The sequence below is a fragment of the Eleutherodactylus coqui genome, chromosome 3 (genome assembly GCF_035609145.1).
Source record: "Eleutherodactylus coqui strain aEleCoq1 chromosome 3, aEleCoq1.hap1, whole genome shotgun sequence".
Lineage (NCBI taxonomy): Eukaryota > Metazoa > Chordata > Amphibia > Anura > Eleutherodactylidae > Eleutherodactylus > Eleutherodactylus coqui.
In genome coordinates, this window is record NC_089839.1 from 24,525,361 (window position 1) to 24,544,974 (window position 19,614).

Genomic DNA, 19,614 nt, shown 5'->3' on the forward strand with positions numbered 1-19,614 from the left:
AACTCATCTTAAACCAAAGAGCCGACTACTCTCGGCCTGAGCATGGCTTGCTTAAGCTCCACACCCTGTGGCTCTCGGTCCAGCATTCTTCTCCTTTCAAAGCTTTCCTCCTCCTCCTCAAGACCTTCTTTTCCTTCTTCCCCTTCCTAAAATAAACTAAAATAAGAAAAAGACAGAAGATCCGCAGATCAGGAGGTCGGCCTCCTACGAATACTAAGCTCAAACTGATGTAGCTCAGTGCCTGCAAGAGGGATGTAGCTGGTAGGAGGGACTAACTTTTTATTTGCTTAGTGTCGCCTCCTAGTGGCAGCAGCTGTACCCAAATCTTCTGTGTCCATTATTAAAGTGCAATTTTCGGGAGGGTTTTTCCACATTTAATGTGACTATTGGGGGGATAAAACAACATATGTAGAAAAAAGGTTGTTCACATCCCCATCATGAGAAAAGAAAAATGCAATTCAGTAGCCGAACGAAACCGTCATATGATAGAACTCACCAGCACTAAATGGACCCCGCTGACTATAATGGGGTCTGTTGGGTTTCTGACATTTTACACGGGTGCGATATCGGGCAGTGAATCCTGTGTGGCCCGATATCACATTCACCAACATGTGATTTCCCCTCGGATATGAGGAGTTTTTAGCTCAAAACCGCCTTGTATCACTTCAGAGAAGCAGCGATCAGTCGCAGCGGAGGATCGCGGGGTTTCTCCTATTGTTATAAATGGGAAAACCTCGCACGGCACCGCATGCACCTAGCACGTAGTGTGATGCTGCCAGCCTCGTTGTTTTCAAAGGGCGACGCGAGGGCACGTCCAAAGATAAGACATGCCACTACTTGTTTCCTGCATTGCTGTGCGATGAATGGAAAAAAAGTGTTGGGCTACGCAGATTTAGACCTTATAGGTAGTTCACGATGGCAGGTAGGCTTGTCACCTGTCCAGTAATAAGCTGTCATGGCAGGCCGTCGCTGCTGCTCATCTATTCATAGGTTTGCAGTCAGCCACCTCTTGCATGCTCCACGCTGCACCTCTGACTCCCAGTCCTCTGCCCATAGGCTAATGTGCGCCCCTGAATCCTATCCCCCACCAATCACCAGCCATTCCCTGTTATATTATACATCCTCCCCCTTTATGGACAATGCCTAATCAGTTGCTCTCTTACTGCCACTTCTTGTAAAGCCCCCATTTGTGTATATCCTGGTGCTGATCCTCGCCTGACTCTGACCATTCTGACTCTGGACTTTATTATTACTTGCTGCCGGCCCTGATGTTCAGCCCAGACCTCGTTAATACACTTGTGCTGCCGGCCCTGATGTTCAGCCCAGACCTCGTTAATACACTTGTGCTGCCGGCCCTGATGTTCAGCCCAGACCTCGTTAACACACTTGTGCTGCCAGCCATGATGGTCATCCTGGACCTCGTTAATACACTTGTGCTGCCGGCCGTGATTGTAGCCTGGACCTCGTTAATACACTTGTGCTGCCGGCCCCGATGTTCAGCCCGGACCTCGTTAATACACTTGTGCTGCCGGCCCTGATGTTCAGCCTGGACCTCATTAATACACTTGTGCTGCCGGCCCTGATGTTCAGCCTGGACCTCGTTAATACACTTGTGCTGCCGGCCCTGATGTTCAGCCAGGACCTCGTTAATACACTTGTGCTGCCGGCCCTGATGATCAGCCTAGACCTCGTTAATACACTTGTGCTGCCGGCCCTGATGTTAAGCCCGGACCTCGTTAATACACTTGTGCTGCCGGCCCTGATTGTAGCCTGTATTACTGCAAGACTCCTGTTCAGACTGTTGGGTACTGCAGCTCGGCCCAGTGCAGCATCAGCAGCCAGACTACCGGGACTATCTGGATGAGTAACGGCTTGGAGACCCTGCAACAAGGACCGAATCCAGCTTGGAAGTGTCAGGGGTGCCGGACATAAACCTCCAGTGGCCATAATTATCTTTTACCAAAAATAATTATGCCGGGGTGGGCATGGGGCTGAATAGCGCCACCCTACCACCAAACTGTTAAGACCCACTCCTGACTGTCCAGTCAATGCTATTACAAGCAGCTTCTTCTCCTACACTGTCAGTAGTACCGAACACAAGGCACTCTATGAAGAGGATAACGTCCTCCCCTCCCGCATCTCCTACACTAAAACATGGGGGAAGAGTCAGGTTATCCTCTGCATAGATCGCACTGCGTCCGGCACTACTGACAGCATGAGTGAGAAAGAAGTTGCTTGTAAGAATGGTGATGTCCACCCAGAGGTTTGGGGGTGGGACAATTACTAAATGGGGCCACAGAGGGGCACTTATTTAGTGTGGGTGCTATTACTATGATGGAATACTGAGAGGAGGGAGTAGTTACACAACAGGGAGAGTCTACAGAGCGTTTTGGCTGGAGGAAATCTTCATGGCGATCTGAGCTCATATATAGGAAAGAAAACCAAACCAGACGTCCCTTATAACCACTGGAGGTAACCGCACTGTAATCACTATCACTGTGTAGAGATGGTATCTGACTGGGTCTACTACAGCTGAGCTGCTATGTCTGCTGGGTTCTACAACTTGCTTCCTAGAATAATATATAAAGTTTTGTTTGGTAATAATTTGGAGTTCTGTATGGTTCTGGTGTATCTTGATGCCACCGGAAGCTAGGGGTGTGACGGCTGTCACCAGGAGTGAACGCTCCCGTCATGCCCCTAGCTTAGGACTGTCTGCCAAGATACAGCAGTAAAGGCCAGGGGAGCGAGCAGGAGACTAACCGTCGGCCAGTCATGGCGACTCAGAGGGCAGATGCACAGATACCGGCTGCGTGAAGAGCCCATCTGCAGTGATCTGCCGGGGCTGCACGGAGGCAGCCGGGTGCGCAGAGGGTAGGTCGCCTGCGGAGGAAGTGGGGGGTAAAGACTGTCCGCTGGGCTGTGTGCGGACAGCTGTGAAGCAGTCAACTCCCCTTCCCCGGGTAATGTGAGAGCGGGGCTAGCCTCTAGCGTACATGGAAGTCTGCAGGGAAGTAGTGTGACAGCGGACCTGCGAGGCCAGGTGACACCAGTGGGGTCCGGAGCTCCAGCAGCACAGCAGCCTCTGAACCCTGGCTGCGGGGTCAGGGTGCTGTCACTCTAAGATGCTGCCGGGTACGCTCCCTGATGCTCCCCCTTGCGGTGTGTGCGCTCCCCACTGTCGGCAACAGGAGTCGGCGGCCACGCTTCCTGATGCTCCTCCGTGCTGTCTTTGGCCCCCGCTGCTGGCTATCGGGGGTGTCGGCTGCGCTCCCTGATGCTCCCCCCGGCGGTCTGTGGTCCCCGCTGTCGGGGACTGTAATATCTCTTTATAATAAATACACTAATAAACTTATAAATCACGCTGCAGCTCCATATCTAAGCCACAAGAGGCAGAAAAGAGCCTCGTATCATAATCCACATTATCACACAGAGAGGACGGGCGGCTTATCCAGAGATCAGCGGTGCAGGAACAGGACGATGTCAGCACAGGAGGAATATTCTAAAGTTCATTGGGGGACATTTATAATGCCAAAAAGACATTAAAAAAACAGCAAACATTTGCTGGCCGGGGGGTGTGCCCTGGCCCAACAGATTTAGGTGTAAGTTACGCTAGAAACTAGTGTAAATGATGCCATAAATGTACAGCGGGTCGGACCTGGCGCACATTTCTGAGTAGGTGCCTGGAGGTGCTGGGAAGCCCCTAATACATGAAGAGGTGTGCGCCCGGAAGCCACTGCTCCAACCCTTGTGTAGTGGCCGGCGCTTGTAATTGCAGATGTAGCCCCCAGCCTGCAGTTACAAGTGTCGGCCACTACACAGGGGTCAGATCAGTGGCTTCCGCTCCGACCCCAGTGTATACCGGCGCTGTCAGCGGGTGCCGGAGCGCAGGACCTCGGACAATCAACTATTGATGGCCTATCCTAGGAGAGCGCAGCAATAGTATTTTCATGGAAAACCCCTTTATTAAGTTATACAATACGTTTTATATGGATTTAAAATGGCGCGGTTACGGAAAAAATAAAAATCATCTCGCTAAAACAAAGTCCTTGTACGGCGGCGTCCGCCGGGGAATACAAGTTATGGTTCTAGGAAGGTGAAAAGGAAAAGGTCTGTGACTGCACCGAAGCTGAAAACCCACCATGTACAGAGATGTATGATGTCCAGAGCGCCACACATACACATATACATACATCATATATCACACACATATCATATATCACACACATACATCACACATATCATACATCACACATACGTGTGACATGATGATGAGCCTCACCTCTCCTCTCCAGCTCTTCTCTCCCGTTCTCCAAATGTTTCTTCAGCCAGTATATACATTCATTCTCCAGATAATTCCTCACTCTCTCCCCCTCTCGTACTTCCGGACTGTTCCATCTCTGTGTGGTGATCAGCGCCTGGCTCATGGTGGCCGTGTATGTCCAGGTCTGTGTGTCCAGCGCCATGAACTCTCCTCCATCATATCTGTACTGCTCATATCCTCTGATGCTGCCGTCATCATCCAGCTCACAGCCGATCATCCGCTGGATGGTATGGAAACCTGCAGACAGAACATGTTATACAGAACACGTATGTAATGTACCGGTCATATGTGCAGTGTATGTGGGTGACATGTAATATACAGGTGTGTGACACATACTGTACATATTATATACACAGGTCCCTCATGTGATGTTATACGTGTCCTTCACATGTACTATATACAGTCTATAACACGGCTTATTAACAGCCGGGTGCGAACACTTGTGTGTGAACTACAGTTCCCAGCATGCCCGCCAGCTACCTGTTGTAGTTCAGTGGGCTGAACACATTATATAACCCTACATCATCCCTAGTCATGTGACTGACAGGCCAGTGTAATAGTGGATGGCTCCGCCCACATACAGCACGTGGGCAGGTAACCGCCATGTTCCCTATAACTGATAGATGTAATGGAAAGCCCAGAAGAGAAACAGGGGGAGGTGAGGAAGGGGTTAATGCCCCCACATCTGTACATTATTATATAACTGCCTCCTTGTAGTCTGAGGAGGAGCGTAATACTGTAAGGAGACTTATTACATGCCCCGTGTCCTCACACCTATCACTCCGCATCGTACGCAGGAAATCTGCAGAATCATGGAGGCGATCACTAACTATAAGGGCCCGGAACTCGCTGCGGACGATCTGCGGTCACCACATACGGATCTGCGCTGTGCCTGGACCTACCGACTGATACAATAATGGTGGATCACATGTAACGCCAGAGCCCACGGTTTAGTCCAAAAACTGGCTGATTACGTAGCGTTTCACTGACCCGCAGGCTATAATGGGTTAAATGTAGTGAAGCCGTGTGAACGTCTCTGTGCGTTTCGGAGGGGGAGCGTCATCACATAGCGCCATCCTTCTGTAGTGGTGAGGAATACATGTCCTTCTGCTCCACAGAGGTTTCTGTCCTCCCTCGGCTCACATTAGGACCCCCGCGTTACGGTTACCGCTGGGAAGGTCATGTGACTATACCAGGCGGCAGCGGCTCACCGCCATTCACACGCAGGAAACTGGGGTAATCTGTTGTAAACCAGAGTCACAGAGGCGCTCGGAGGTCACACCCCACAGGGGGATGTTATCACGCGGGTTTGTTGGACTGCAATATGGACAGACCTCGTACAGTGAGAGGAGGCATTATTTACTGTGAATGTATTCACAGGAGCGATATATTTTTTCTGGAATTCTGGATTTTTGTGTGTATTGTGTATATCAGTGCACATAGAGTATACCCTGTGTATATGAATGTGTATACAGTCCGGTGTATACTAGTATATACAGTATATATGTCTCTCACCTCCAGTGTGGTTGAAGCGCTCCATCGCTGTCCTCACATTATGTCTGGATGCAGCCTCACTTCCCTTAGATCTCTGTGTCTCTGCCTCCCAGTATTCGGGTCCCTCCTTCTTCATCCACTCCGCTCGCGGTAACATCCTCCGGCTGACTGAGTTATAATTTGTAATCTCCTGATCATCCACATATCCAACTATGGAGAACTCAGGTATCCCGGACCCCGGAGCCGAGACCCCCGTCATATAATAGCGCAGAGAGTGACTGTCTGAGAGATATACAGAGTGTTACATATCACACACGGGGCGGAGTCACACCAGCGTGTTCACACACAATACACAGAGGATAGAACCCACTGAGCTCAGTAGCTTCATTCTCATTACTTGTTTTTGCGCCATGCTGTATTTTTGTGCACATTTGCTCACTGAAGGCCCCACAAATTCACACTCAGTACCCGCACAGCTGCACAATTTTGAGGAAGAAAGAACACATGTGGACCTCATTAGACTGAATAGCCATGTGAATCGGGCTGCGGCTGTGTCCGTCGCACATGTGGAATGACGCAGCGAGAGCAAAAAGTACAGTAATATGTGCAAAAACACACGTGAAAGCACGTCTTTTACAATGCAAATACACCGCGCTTACACTGATGTAAAGCCGCCATATACTACAATCACAGGAAGAGTTACCATGTATATATGTATAGGTGACAGGGTCTCGGTCATGTGTGTATGTACAGTGTGTAGGTTACAGGGTCCCGGTCATGTATGTACAGTGTGTAGGTTACAGGGTCCCGGTCATGTATGTACAGCGTGCAGGTTACAGGGTCTCGGTCATGTGTGTATGTACAGTGTCTAGGTGACAGGGTCTCGGTCATGTATGTATGTACAGCATGTAGGTGACAGGGTCTCGGTCATGTTTGTATGTACAGCGTGTAGGTGACAGGGTCTCGGTCATGTTTGTATGTACAGCGTGTAGGTGACAGGGTCTCGGTCATGTTTGTATGTACAGCGTGTAGGTGACAGGGTCTCGGTCATGTATGTATGTACAGCGTGTAGGTTACAGGGCCTCAGTCATGTATCTATGTACAGCACGTAGGGAACAGGGTCTCGGTCATGTATGTATGTACAGCGTGTAGGTTACAGGGCCTCGGTCATGTATGTATGTACAGCGTGTAGGTGACAGGGTCTTGGTCATGTATGTATGTATGTACAGCATGTAGATGACAGGATCTCGGTCATGTATGTATGTACAGCGTGTAGGTGACAGGGCCTCGGTCATGTATGTACAGCCTGTAGGTGACAGGGTCCCAGCCATGAATGTGAGATGCAGCAGATGTTACATGATGTGGTTTTCTCTGTATTGTACATTTTATGTTTTCGTCTCTCACCGCGCCGCACAGAGAAGAACTACAAGGGGGCTCTATACATGATATAATGTGCGCTCCATGGTACCTTATAGCTCCTCAAAGAGGTTCTGAGGCAGCTGGTGTTATTTCCTGTCTAGGAAACACTGCCCCTGCTGCAGAACCTCTTTTGAAAGTTTTATATCAAACCGTAATGATTTACAAGTAGCTTCTGTCTGCTTCATCAAGATGTTCTGCAGCAGCTGGACCCCAGTGTTCGCTCACACAGTGGCCAATACTGCGATTATTACATCCGGGGTCTGCAGATAAGTGATATAATAACTGATCCCCCTCCATACTGACCAGAATACACCGCAGATAAGTGATATAATAATTGACCCCCTCCATACTACCCAGAATACACCGCAGATAAGTGATATAACTGATCCCCTCCATACTCCTCAGAATACACTGCAGATAAGTGATATAACTGATCCCCTCCATACTCCTCAGAATAAACTGCAGATAAGTGATATAATAACTGATCTCCCTCCATACTCCCCAGAATACACTGCAGATAAGTGATATAACTGATCCCCTCCATACTCCCCAGAATACACTGCAGATAAGTGATATAATAACTGACCCCCTCCATACTACCTAGAATACACTGCAGATAAGTGATATAATAATTGATCCTCCTCCATAGTACCCAGAATACACTGCAGATAAGTGATATAATAACGGATCATCCTCCATACTCCCCAGAATATACTGCAGATAAGTGATATAATAACTGATCCCCCTCCATACTTCCCAGAATACACTGCAGATAAGTGATATAATAACTGATCCCCTCCATACTCCCCAGAATACACTGCAGATAAGTGATATAATAACTGATCCCCTCCATATTCCCCAGAATACACTGCAGATAAGTGATATAATAACTGATCCCCTCCATACTCACCAGAATACACTGCAGATAAGTGATATAATAACTGATCCCCTCCATACTCACCAGAATACACTGCAGATAAGTGATATAATAACTGATCCCCCGCCATACTCCCCAGAATACACTGCAGATAAGTGATATAATAACTGATCCCCCGCCATACTCCCCAGAATACACTGCAGATAAGTGATATAATAACTGATCTCCCTCCATACTCCCCAGAATACACTGCAGATAAGTGATATAATAACTGACCCCCACCATACTACCCAGAATACACTGTAGATAAGTGATATAATAATTGATCCTCCTCCATAGTACCCAGAATACACTGCAGATAAGTGATATAATAACGGATCATCCTCCATACTCCCCAGAATATACTGCAGATAAGTGATATAATAACTGATCCCCCTCCATACTTCCCAGAATACACTGCAGATAAGTGATATAATAACTGATCCCCCTCCATACTTCCCAGAATACACTGCAGATAAGTGATATAATAACTGATCCCCTCCATACTCCCCAGAATACACTGCAGATAAGTGATATAATAACTGATCCCCTCCATATTCCCCAGAATACACTGCAGATAAGTGATATAATAACTGATCCCCTCCATACTCCCCAGAATACACTGCAGATAAGTGATATAATAACTGATCCCCTCCATACTCACCAGAATACACTGCAGATAAGTGAAGGAGAAGCACAATGAGGGGGAACATCTTCCTCATCCTGATACATTGGAGCCCCCGAGTGACGGGAACATAAAGAGCTTCTCCTACAAACAACTGGAGCCGTCAGTCAGTGACTTCGCAGACTGGAGGCGTAGCTCAGCACTGATTGGACGGAAGGTATCCTCACCACCAATAGTAAAATAAATCTGCGGCTGGTCAGCAGTTACTGGGCGGAGTGAGGCCGGAGGCATATTACCCCATTGCATATTAGCACTAACTGCTTAGGTTAAGCAGCGCTGCTAATTAGAGCCACCTGATTGGCTCTTCAGCACCAGGTGACTACACAGCGTGCACGCGCATTGCCTTCAGCAGCCGTGCACTACACAGAAGAGTCGTCCTCTCCAAAAGGCGGGCGGCAAATGTGAGATCAGCACCTAAAACACCAATCTCCGGTTCCGTACGTTGTACAAAACGCAGCCAAATGTCAGGTTCCTCTCCACACGAGTCGTCCTGTGGAAAACGGAGAGCATATCAGCACATGGAAGCGAAAACCTGCAAGTGTGCAGATATGAGCATATGCAAGCGAAAACATGCAAATATGCGCCAAATATGCACATATGAACAGATGCAAGCGAAAACACGCAAATATGCACATATGAGCATATGCAAGCGAAAACCTGCAAATATGCGCCAAATATGCACATATGAACAGATGCAAGAGAAAACATGCAAATATGCAGATATGAGCATATGCAAGCGAAAACCTGCAAATATGCGCCAAATATGCACATATGAACAGATGCAAACGAAAACATGCAAATATGCACATATGAGCATATGCAAGCGAAAACCTGCAAATATGCGCCAAATATGCACATATGAACAGATGCAAGAGAAAACATGCAAATATGCGCATATCAGCAGATGCAAGCGAAAACCTGCAAATATGCGCCAAATATGCACATATCAGCAGATGCAAGCGCAAACCTGCAAATATGCACATATGAGCAGATGCAAGCGAAAACCTGCAAATATGCGCCAAATATGCACATATGAGCAGATGCACGCGATGAAAATTTTGGTAGATGCAGCAGCTTACCTCGCTGAGTGATGTCAGATGGTGTCCGAGCGAAGCGAAATTCTTCTCGAAACGCGTCCAAACGTCAGGATCCTCTCCACACGTAATTTTGCAGTAAGGCGTACAAATCTCGGGTGGCGTCTCCACACGTACGGCACAAATCTCGGGTGGCGCGTTTCCACACTTAGCGTAGAAATCTGCAAAAAAAGTCAGGTTGCGTCAGGTGGCGTCGCGCAAATCTCAGGTGACGTACTCACCACACGTAGAGCACAGATCTCAGGTGACGTACTCACCACATATAGCGCACAAATCTCAAGTGGCGTCTCCACACGTAGCGCACAAATCTGCCAAAAAAGGCAGGTCGTGTCAGGCGGCGTCGCGCAAATCTCAGGTGAAGTACTCACCACACGTAGCGCACAAATCTCAGGTGGCGTCTCCACACGTAGCGCACAAATCTGCAAAAAAAGTCAGGTCGCGTCAGATGGCGTCGCGCAAATCTCAGGTCGCGTATTCTCCACACGTAGCGCACAAATCTCAGGTGGCATCTCCACACGTAGCGCACAAATCTGCAAAAAAAAGGCAGGTCGTGTCAGGCGGTGTCGCGCAAATCTCAGGTGACGTACACACCACATGTAGCGCACAAATCTCATGTCGCGTATTCTCCACACGTAGCGCACAAATCTCGGGTGGCGTCTCCACACGTAGCGCACGAATCTGCAAAAAAAGTCAGGTCGCATCAGATGGCGTCGCGCAAATCTCAGGTGACGTACTCACCACACGTAGCGCACAAATCTCAGGTGGCGTCTCCACACGTAGCGCACAAAACTGCAAAAAAAGTCCGGTGGCGTCGCGCAAATCTCAGGTGATGTACTCGCCACACGTAGCGCACAAATCTCGGGTGTCGTCTCCACACGTAGCGCACAAATCTGCAAAAAAAGTCAGGTCGCGTCAGATGGCGTCGCGCAAATCTCAGGTCGCGTATTCTCCACACGTAGCGCACAAATCTCAGGTGGCGTCTCCACACATAGCGCACAAATCTGCAAAAAAAGGCAGGTCGTGTCAGGCGGCGTTGCGCAAATCTCAGGTGACGTACTCACCACACGTAGCGCACAAATCTCGGGTGGCGTCTCCACACGTAGCACACAAATCTCGGGTGTCGTCTCCACACGTAGCGCACGAATCTGCAAAAAAAGTCAGGTCGCGTCAGATGGCATTGCGCAAATCTCAGGTGACGTACTCACCACACGTAGCGCACAAATCTGCAAAAAAAGTCAGGTCACGCCAGGTGGAGTCGCGCAAATCTCAGGTGACGTACTCACCACACGTAGCGCACAAATCTCGGGTGGCGTCTCCACACGTAGCACACAAATCTCGGGTGTCGTCTCCACACGTAGCGCACGAATCTGCAAAAAAAGTCAGGTCGCGTCAGATGGCGTCGCGCAAATCTCAGGTGACGTACTCACCACACGTAGCGCACAAATCTGCAAAAAAAGTCAGGTCGCGCCAGGTGGCGTCGCGCAAATCTCAGGTGACGTACTCACCACACGTAGCGCACAAATCTCGGGTGGCGTCTCCACACGTAGCACACAAATCTCGGGTGTCGTCTCCACACGTAGCGCACGAATCTGCAAAAAAAGTCAGGTCGCGTCAGATGGCGTTGCGCAAATCTCAGGTGACGTACTCACCACACGTAGCGCACAAATCTGCAAAAAAAGTCAGGTCGCGCCAGGTGGCGTCGCGCAAATCTCAGGTGACGTACTCACCACACGTAGCGCACAAATCTCAGGTGGCGTCTCCACACGTAGCGCACAAATCTGCAAAAAAAGTCCGGTGGCATCGCGCAAATCTCAGGTGACGTACTCACCACACGTAGCGCACAATTCTTGGGTGGCGTCTCCACATGTAGCGCACAGCGCACAAATCTCAGGTGGCCGCGTCTCCACACATAGCGCACAGCGCACAAATCTCAGGTGGGTACTCACCACACGTAGCGCACAAATCTCAGGTGGCCGCGTCTCTACACGTAGCGCACAAATCTCAGGTGGCCGCGTCTCCACACGTAGTGCACAGCGCACAAATCTCAGGTGACCGCGTCTACACACGTAGCGCACAGCGCACAAATCTCAGGTGGGTACTCACCACACGTATCGCACAAATCTTACTCTCCCACCTTGTAAATTTAAAAAAAGGCGTCCAACCATCAGCTTCCTCTGTAGATGAATAGTGCTCAGAATCCGCGGGCAAATTCAAAGGCTCGGTGGCGTCACAGGTCACGTGACGCGCGGGCACAGCTCATCGTGCACGTCACGTGGTGCCGATTCCAGCCAGCTGATTGGCTGCATCAGCCGCGCCGGAGAAATCCGGCTGAATGGGGTAATATGCAGGCCGGAGAGGTTAGACGGCGGAGAAAGTGAAAGTAAGATGTTGGGATTTTCCAGAAATAATGGAGATTTCTAGAGAAGTGTGAGGTGTGAGGAGCTGATAATGAGGAGTAAGTCGGGCAAGGAGGTCTGCTGGGTCTGTGGGGTCCGCTGTGATCACCATGGTGATGTGTAATAATAAAGCCTCTGTCCACCATTGTGTCGCTCTCCTCATCAGCTTCTCATTGCTCTGTGGAGGACAGAATGGCGCGGCGAGCTCCGCGGTTCCATTAGGCGACAACAAGCGATATCTGACCGATGATAAAGGGGAATGATGATGGATGTGACGTATCTGTGAGGACAGAAGCCCTAGGAATGTCCGCCTGCAGCACTCCCATGTAACATACATTCGGGCGCAGTGGTACACGGACGCCTCTGACAGGATTGGATGCAGATCCTTCATACCATCCAAAAGTGAAGAGAAGAAAGGCAGCGTCCGCACTGCTTAGTCACATAAAACCCGCTTTATTCCCCCAGGTCCATCGCAGCAACGTTTTGATCCCAACCGGGATCTTTGTCAGGCTTACCACACATACACGTCATCCGCATATGTACATAAAATATACATCTCATTAACCCTTTCTAATCCAATTTCTATCCTGGTTTTCCTAGGGGGCTTACTCTTTTCATGCCATTATACAATGGCGCTATATGCTGGCTAAAGCCAGTACTGCATGAGGTGACACGTTGGATAGGCTCCGACAGCAGAGAGGTGGCAATATATAGTAAGAGAACCCCGACGGATGTCTTCCAACATCAGTGCTGTACAGCCTTAAATCATAATGTCTTCAGAGGTCAGACAGTGGATTAGAAAGGGTTAATACACACCTGCTAAACATGCCCATTTTGAGCTGTAACAGGTCTCTCCGCGCAGTTCATCAATGGCATATCAATTGGCAGGATATGGTATATGTGAGAGCCTGGTAACTACCAGGCTCCGCATCATGGCGTCCCGCAGTGTTTAACACGCATGTGCGAGATCCTCCTATTCACACAAGACCTCCCCCGTCTGGTGACGCAATCCCGATGTCAAAATGGGTTGCTGCGCATGCGCGATCACCCCCAGATCTTGCGGGAGTTACACGGGATTATCAAAAGCCCTAGCGTCATATGGATACTACTGCACATGCACAGGAGCATCCAAGTCACCCGATAGGCAGTGCCGCGTTACCACAGCGCAAGCTCTGAAGAAACCCAGAACATATAATCACCCTTAGAGATAAGGGCAAATAGAGCTCAAGAAAATAACAAATACCTCATCCGCCAACATACTTTAGATTCTGCTAACGATATAACGCCCACAGCAGGCGCTATATCAATGGCAATTTAATGGGATATAGGAAGAATCATCAGGAGCCGCGCATGCGCAGACCGCCACTCATACTGTCTGTACAAAAGCTAAGAATGTACCCCATCTCAGAGCAGACAAGGGGATGTATGGCAAAGCTCCCAATATACAGCTCAATGTTTGTATACTAGCGGAGGTCAGTTAGGCCTAATTCCCACAGCCGGATTTCTGCCGCGTTTCACACAGCGAAAATCCGCAGCTTTATCCTGCAGCTATTCGGTTCTATTGAACCTAATAGCTCAATGTTCACACTGCAGAATTCTACAGCTAAATTCCGCAGTGTGATAGAAGCCGCGGCATGCTGTAATTGCCACGGGAAAACGCGCGACCGGCTCCCATTGTTGTCAATGGAAGCTGTCCGTCACGCGATACTTCCGCTGTGAGCACAGCAAAAGTATCGCGTAATTACGCGTCACCGCCCACGGTCATCCTGCACTGCTGGCTCAATGTGCGCTGTACTGCGCATGCACGCTGGCTCGCCTCACGGGACGCACTGTGCATCCGGAAAGGTGAGTATGGCGTCTTTGGGGGTCGCCTCGCCGTGGGAATGAAGCCTTATACCAGCTCCTATGACTTTATATTTGTATATAAATCCCTGTCATAAACCATATTCAGATATTAGGGGGTTAATATCCCAGTTCGCTCACTATCAAAAAAATCCCAACACAAAAAGTAAAGGATGAAAAATAATTAAAAAATAGCAGAGAAGCCTAAGTAAAAACTAGGAAACCAAAGAAAAAAGGGGGCTCGGCGCTCCAATAGGAAAAGACCTCGTGTGATGCCCGAGATATGCCAACAACGGTGTTTCATTCCCTAAAAGGCTGGTACAACGCGTTTCGCTGCGACTTTATCAAGTGCAATAAACCAACAAACATTTAATTTAGCCATTTATATCTAAAAATCAGGGACTTACATGTCAGCGCACCAATTGCCTTTGGTGAGAAAGTCCGTGTCCGCAGGACAAAGTAGACACTCCCCCATATGAAGTGAGAGATCCCGGCTGTATGAGTGACATGTGCGTTCCTTTTGTACGTGCCGTTGCGCTCCAGGAGGGGTGTACACGTCACAGGCTCTGTCACGACACCCGGAAGTGGTGGCCCGTGCTCTCCACGGTATGAGGTGTACACGGCAGTGAGCGTGGGTACGTCACCCGCCCTTTCACGATACCTGGAAGTGGTATCCACTCAGATCTGACGCGTCCCGGCAAAGGAAATTGGTGCGCTGACATGTAAGCCCCTGATTTTTAGATATAAATGGCTAAATGAAGTGTTTGTTGGTTTTGTTGGATCTACGGTTTTGTGACACGCAGACCAGGACGTGGAGGGGTCAATGGGGGACCTATATCCAAGGTCATCCCACTGACACCGGGTAAGTCCTGTTCTTTTCCTTACTTGATACATTTGAGTTGCAAGAGCTGCAGCGCTGTCCCTTATATATGATTTTAAGTAAAAAACTAAGAACACATTTTTTTATAAATCTAGAATTTATTTAATAATGTGAATCACAATCTGAAAAATAGAAAAAAAATAAAGAAATTAGGGGGGGGGCACACACGAAACCCCTCTACTTGTGAGTAGACTTATGGACCAATATTGTCTCAAAATACCTGCAATACGTCCACTCATAGGTCCAAAGGTGGTAATGAAGGGTATGTGGGGGGGTTGGTGTTTTTACTTTAAGGGGTCGTAAGATCTTTACTAGAACAGGACCGTGCTCTAGTAGAGACAACTGCAACCAATTCCTTCGGGTAATCCCTGGTAAGGAATCTCTGACTCATGTCTTCCAGTCTTCTATCTACATGTTCCTCACTCGTAATTCTCCTCATCCTGAGGAGCTGGCTGCTGCAAGGTTAACGGTTCTAACATGTTGTGGGGATGGCAGCTGGAGAAATGTAACAGATTATTTCTGTCGGTAGGTTTAGAATATAAATCCGTAGTTAATGACTCACCGTTCTTGATAACCAGAACATGCAGGGAAGCAAGTTTATCTGTTGAAGAAGATAGATAGAAATGTTATCAAGCAACTGGTGAAATACCGACAGATCAGCCGTCCCTCCTCTCCACAACTTGAAGATATCATCAATGCCTGAGTGGTGTGGTGTAGATATAAGTTCTTTTTACATGGTCCATGCATATGTTGGCATAAGTAGGGGCCATATTGGACCCCATTGCAGTCCCTAAGGCGCTGTCGGTAAAATTTATTGTCATATACAAAGAAGTTATTATTGAGGACAAACTCCAGAAGTGCCAAGGAAAAAGGCATACACGAGTCAATAAACATTCATGGACCGCCTCCAATGCCCTACATGTGTGATGTTGGTGTAGAGCGATGTCACATCCAGGGTAACTATGATGGTATCCTCAGTGATATTTACACCCTCCAACTTCTCTAATAAATCATTAGTATCCCTGATATATGAGCGTGCCGAGACTGCGTACTTCCTAACACGCGGGCCAATGCTTGACACAATAGGTCTACCCAGTGGTTTATCCAATCATTTATGTATCTTAGGAAGTATGTATAACCACGGGGCCTTCGGGTGTTCTATATAGAGAAAATCTCTAAGTGCCTTATCAATAATACCGGAAGCAAATGCCTCCTCCAACATATCTTTCAATGAAATTTGAAAGTGTGTCATGGGGTCTCCTCTCAATGGCTCATACACCTGCCTGTCGTCCAATTGTCTCATGACCTCTCAATCATAATCAGCCGCGTCCATGATGACATAAGGGCCGCCTTTATCGGCAGGTTTAATAATAATAGATGGATCCGCTCTCAGGCTATGCAACACCTTCAATTCTCCTCCAGTCAGGTTCAATTGGTGCGTATAATCGAATCTGCGGGAGCGCAGGTGGCTGAGGCCGTTTTTGACAAACTTAATATAAGTCTCAATTGTTGGATCTACAGTTCGTGGTTGAAAGTTACTTTTATTACGCATAGAACCATTGATGAACCGATCGGAGAGACCTGCTACAGCTGAAAATGGGCGTGTTGAGATGTATACTTTATGTATATATATGGGGATGACGTGTATGTGTGGTAAGCTTGACAAGGATCCCGGTTGGGATCGAAACGTTGCTGCGATGGACCTGGGGGAATAAAGTCGATTTTATGAGACTAAGCAGTGCGGACGCTGCCTTTCTTCTCTTCACTTTTAGAACAGAAGCCTGACAGCGGTGTGACCAGAGCCGGACGGACACCGCCGTCACCACGGAGATATATTCATCGCTGAAGACGCCATTTACTGTATAATCACCGCTGACATCCATGTAATGTCCTGTACAGAGAGCAGCGGCCGTAGGATGAGATGTCACCGCACCGCAGTACCCAAGTACTGCAGCTAACTGCTGCTATAGAGACGGACATTATAGCAGAGCGTGTAAGAACTGCAGAATGGCGCCCTCCTCAGGGAGCGTCCATACAGGACGGGATATACAGAATATCTGCCAGAAATCTGCAGCAGCAGGAAAACATCACAAACACCTTTGGTGAGACAAAACCCCCAGCAGACCCGACCCGTATAGACGGACCCCCAGCAGACCCGACCCGCATAGACGGACCCCCAGCAGACCCGACCCGTATAGACGGACCCCCAGCAGACCCGACCCGTATAGACGGACCCCCAGCAGACCCGACCCGTATAGACGGACCCCCAGCAGACCGACCCGTATAGACGGACCCCCAGGCTGGTCTAACATGACAGGATCTGAATTGCAGATTCTGTGATCGCAATTTGCACGGAGGATCCGCGATGAAACGCAGGCATTGAAATGCATGTATTTTCACACTTTCCTTTAGAGTCACAGGTCCAAATTGCGTAAGAAAGATCGCAGCATTTTAACACGGATTCTGCGCAGCCGGCCTCCACTGAAGTCGATAGATACATGTGTCCCGCAGCCGGTACACAATAAACATTACGTATGAGCGGCGTAATCGCTTGGAATAAAGTATTAGAAAACATAGAAAAGCAGAGAATCTCACCTGAGGGATGTGCTACTACTTTCTGGTGTCGTTTCCATGTCTGCAATCTTTTTTTCGCATGGACTATGCGCTGTGTATACGTGTGGAATAGCGCACGAATCCGGCATCTTCTGCAACCATTCGTGATTACTTTTAGCGTTGGATCGCTGGTCTTCTGCTGCAGATAGCCGCATGCGGAATCCGCCCCATCGCAGTGAGCCCGGCCTGAGGTTGTATTTACACGGCTGATTACATTGCACAAGTTGTATGCGCTGCGAGACGCTCATTAACAGCCCCCATTATTTACAATGTGGCTACTTACAGGGGCGATTCTTCTCCTGCAGCGAGACTAAACAATCCCATCCCCTCCTCTTGTCTTGTAAGTCTCGTAGATGTGAATGTGCCGTCTACGGCATATGGCGCAGCACAGAGACGGGGTGTCCGTGTGCCGTGTGCTGCGAGTCGCGTACAAGAATCACGGACACAACTCGCTATCGGCGGTGTAAATACGGCCCTGGTGATGCTGACAGAAGTGAGGGTTTAGCTGATGGGAACCAACTGCCAGAATATATGTGGATCCGAGCTGAGCTGAGCGAGCGCCACTACTCCTCGCTGTCAGAATATATGTGGATCCAAGCTGAGCTGAGCGAGCGCCACTACTCCTCACTGTCTGGATTAAAGGGTCTCCAGTGATTTTTTTTTTATTCACTTGTGATGCAGCTATCCCCCAGTGGGTGTGTGTATGTATATATATGTATATACATATATGTATATCGCCTGGTGTCACCTTGGTTAGTTATTCCCTTCTTTCCGAAACTCCTGGCCTCTGTTTCCCCAGATGGTCATGTGATCTCAGTTCTGACCGCTCAGATCTACTTGGGGTTATAGATTCACTTTCTAGTCAGATTCTGAGTTTGTGTGATGCGGTTACATGGATCTACCACAGGAGGCACTCCTGTCACAGTTACTGATGATGATCACACAGCTCCTACCACACAGCTATAATAGAGGGGATCACAGCTCATCCTCCTGTCTGTATACTTGTGCTGTGTAGCGTATTTAGGTGAATATACAAAATAAATGTTAATTATACAGTCACCCCTGCAGACACAAATGGTATAGTCTCAGCCAATGTAGTGCTGATGCATCATGGGATTGATTGAAAGTATGAAAAGCTCAGCCTCAAGATGATGCCTGATAAGTACCAGACAGGAGGCTGCACTGCAAGGAAGTGACTGGAATACCCAGAGGAGACTGACAGAGTGTAACAGGCAATCAGGTGAGGGGGGCAGGGATGGAAAAAGGTGTTTTTGTCAGTCACCCTAAAACATTTGTGTCAGGCTTATGGAAACCATAGTCACCTGCAGGGCATCCATCAATGTTATGGGGACACTGCAGCCATAGGCCTGTGATTGTTAACACTTTAAATGATTTTTTTTACACAAAAGTGATTGGGAGAATTGTAAATTAATTAAGAAAACTCTGACCAGTGGTGCTGTTATGTGGACACTATATGGCCTGGCTATAGAGGGCAGGTTACAACTGGACTAAGGGCTCATGCCCACAACCGTCGCAGGATACGCCTGTGGATTTACGCCGCGGGAGTACCGTGATTAAAAACAAAACGCGCCTGCAAGAGATCGCGGAAAATCGCACAGATTTCTGCCGTCTACATTAATGCTATATTGATAGTGGAAAATAGAACATGCCGCATTTTTTCCTGCGCGCGGAAATTCACGGTAGAATTCACATGTCTGCATTGGCAGCAGAAAGCTATTAGGTTCAATAGAAGCTAATGGCTGCGGAACTAACGGGAACCACGGTAAAAATCTGTCAATGGGCATTCACCCTAATCAGGGGCATCACCAATAGCAACGGTTACATTCTGGGTGTGACAGAAGGTTTAGTGCTGAGCATGAGAAACACATCCAGATATACTGCTGCACACCCAAAATGAGTATATCAGTAGATATCAGCCTTTATTAGGTGCACA

General features: G+C 48.5%; 1 protein-coding gene and 1 long non-coding RNA gene across 9 annotated transcripts in view; both read right to left on the reverse strand.

Moving 5' to 3' along the window:
• LOC136620513 (class I histocompatibility antigen, F10 alpha chain-like) overlaps positions 1-19,614 on the reverse strand; it is a 77,741-nt gene that overhangs the window by 23,610 nt on the left and 34,517 nt on the right. For 7 of the 8 annotated variants that reach the window (XM_066595339.1, XM_066595336.1, XM_066595338.1 and 4 more), the window contains exons 1-3: positions 8,815-8,973; positions 5,837-6,097; positions 4,280-4,558 (exon numbers count right to left, since the gene is read on the reverse strand). In XM_066595339.1, the coding sequence (XP_066451436.1) occupies positions 4,280-4,558; positions 5,837-6,097; positions 8,815-8,872 (598 nt within the window). In that variant the 5' untranslated portion in view covers positions 8,873-8,973. Of the gene's footprint in view, positions 1-4,279; positions 4,559-5,836; positions 6,098-8,814; positions 8,974-19,614 lie in introns of those variants that run through there. The other variant, XM_066595332.1, reaches the window with a different exon arrangement.
• LOC136619709 (uncharacterized) lies at positions 10,698-11,292 on the reverse strand. Its single transcript, XR_010791003.1, has 3 exons — positions 11,213-11,292; positions 10,991-11,074; positions 10,698-10,819 (listed from the first exon to the last, which is right to left on the reverse strand). It is a non-coding gene; the product is annotated as an uncharacterized lncRNA (long non-coding RNA).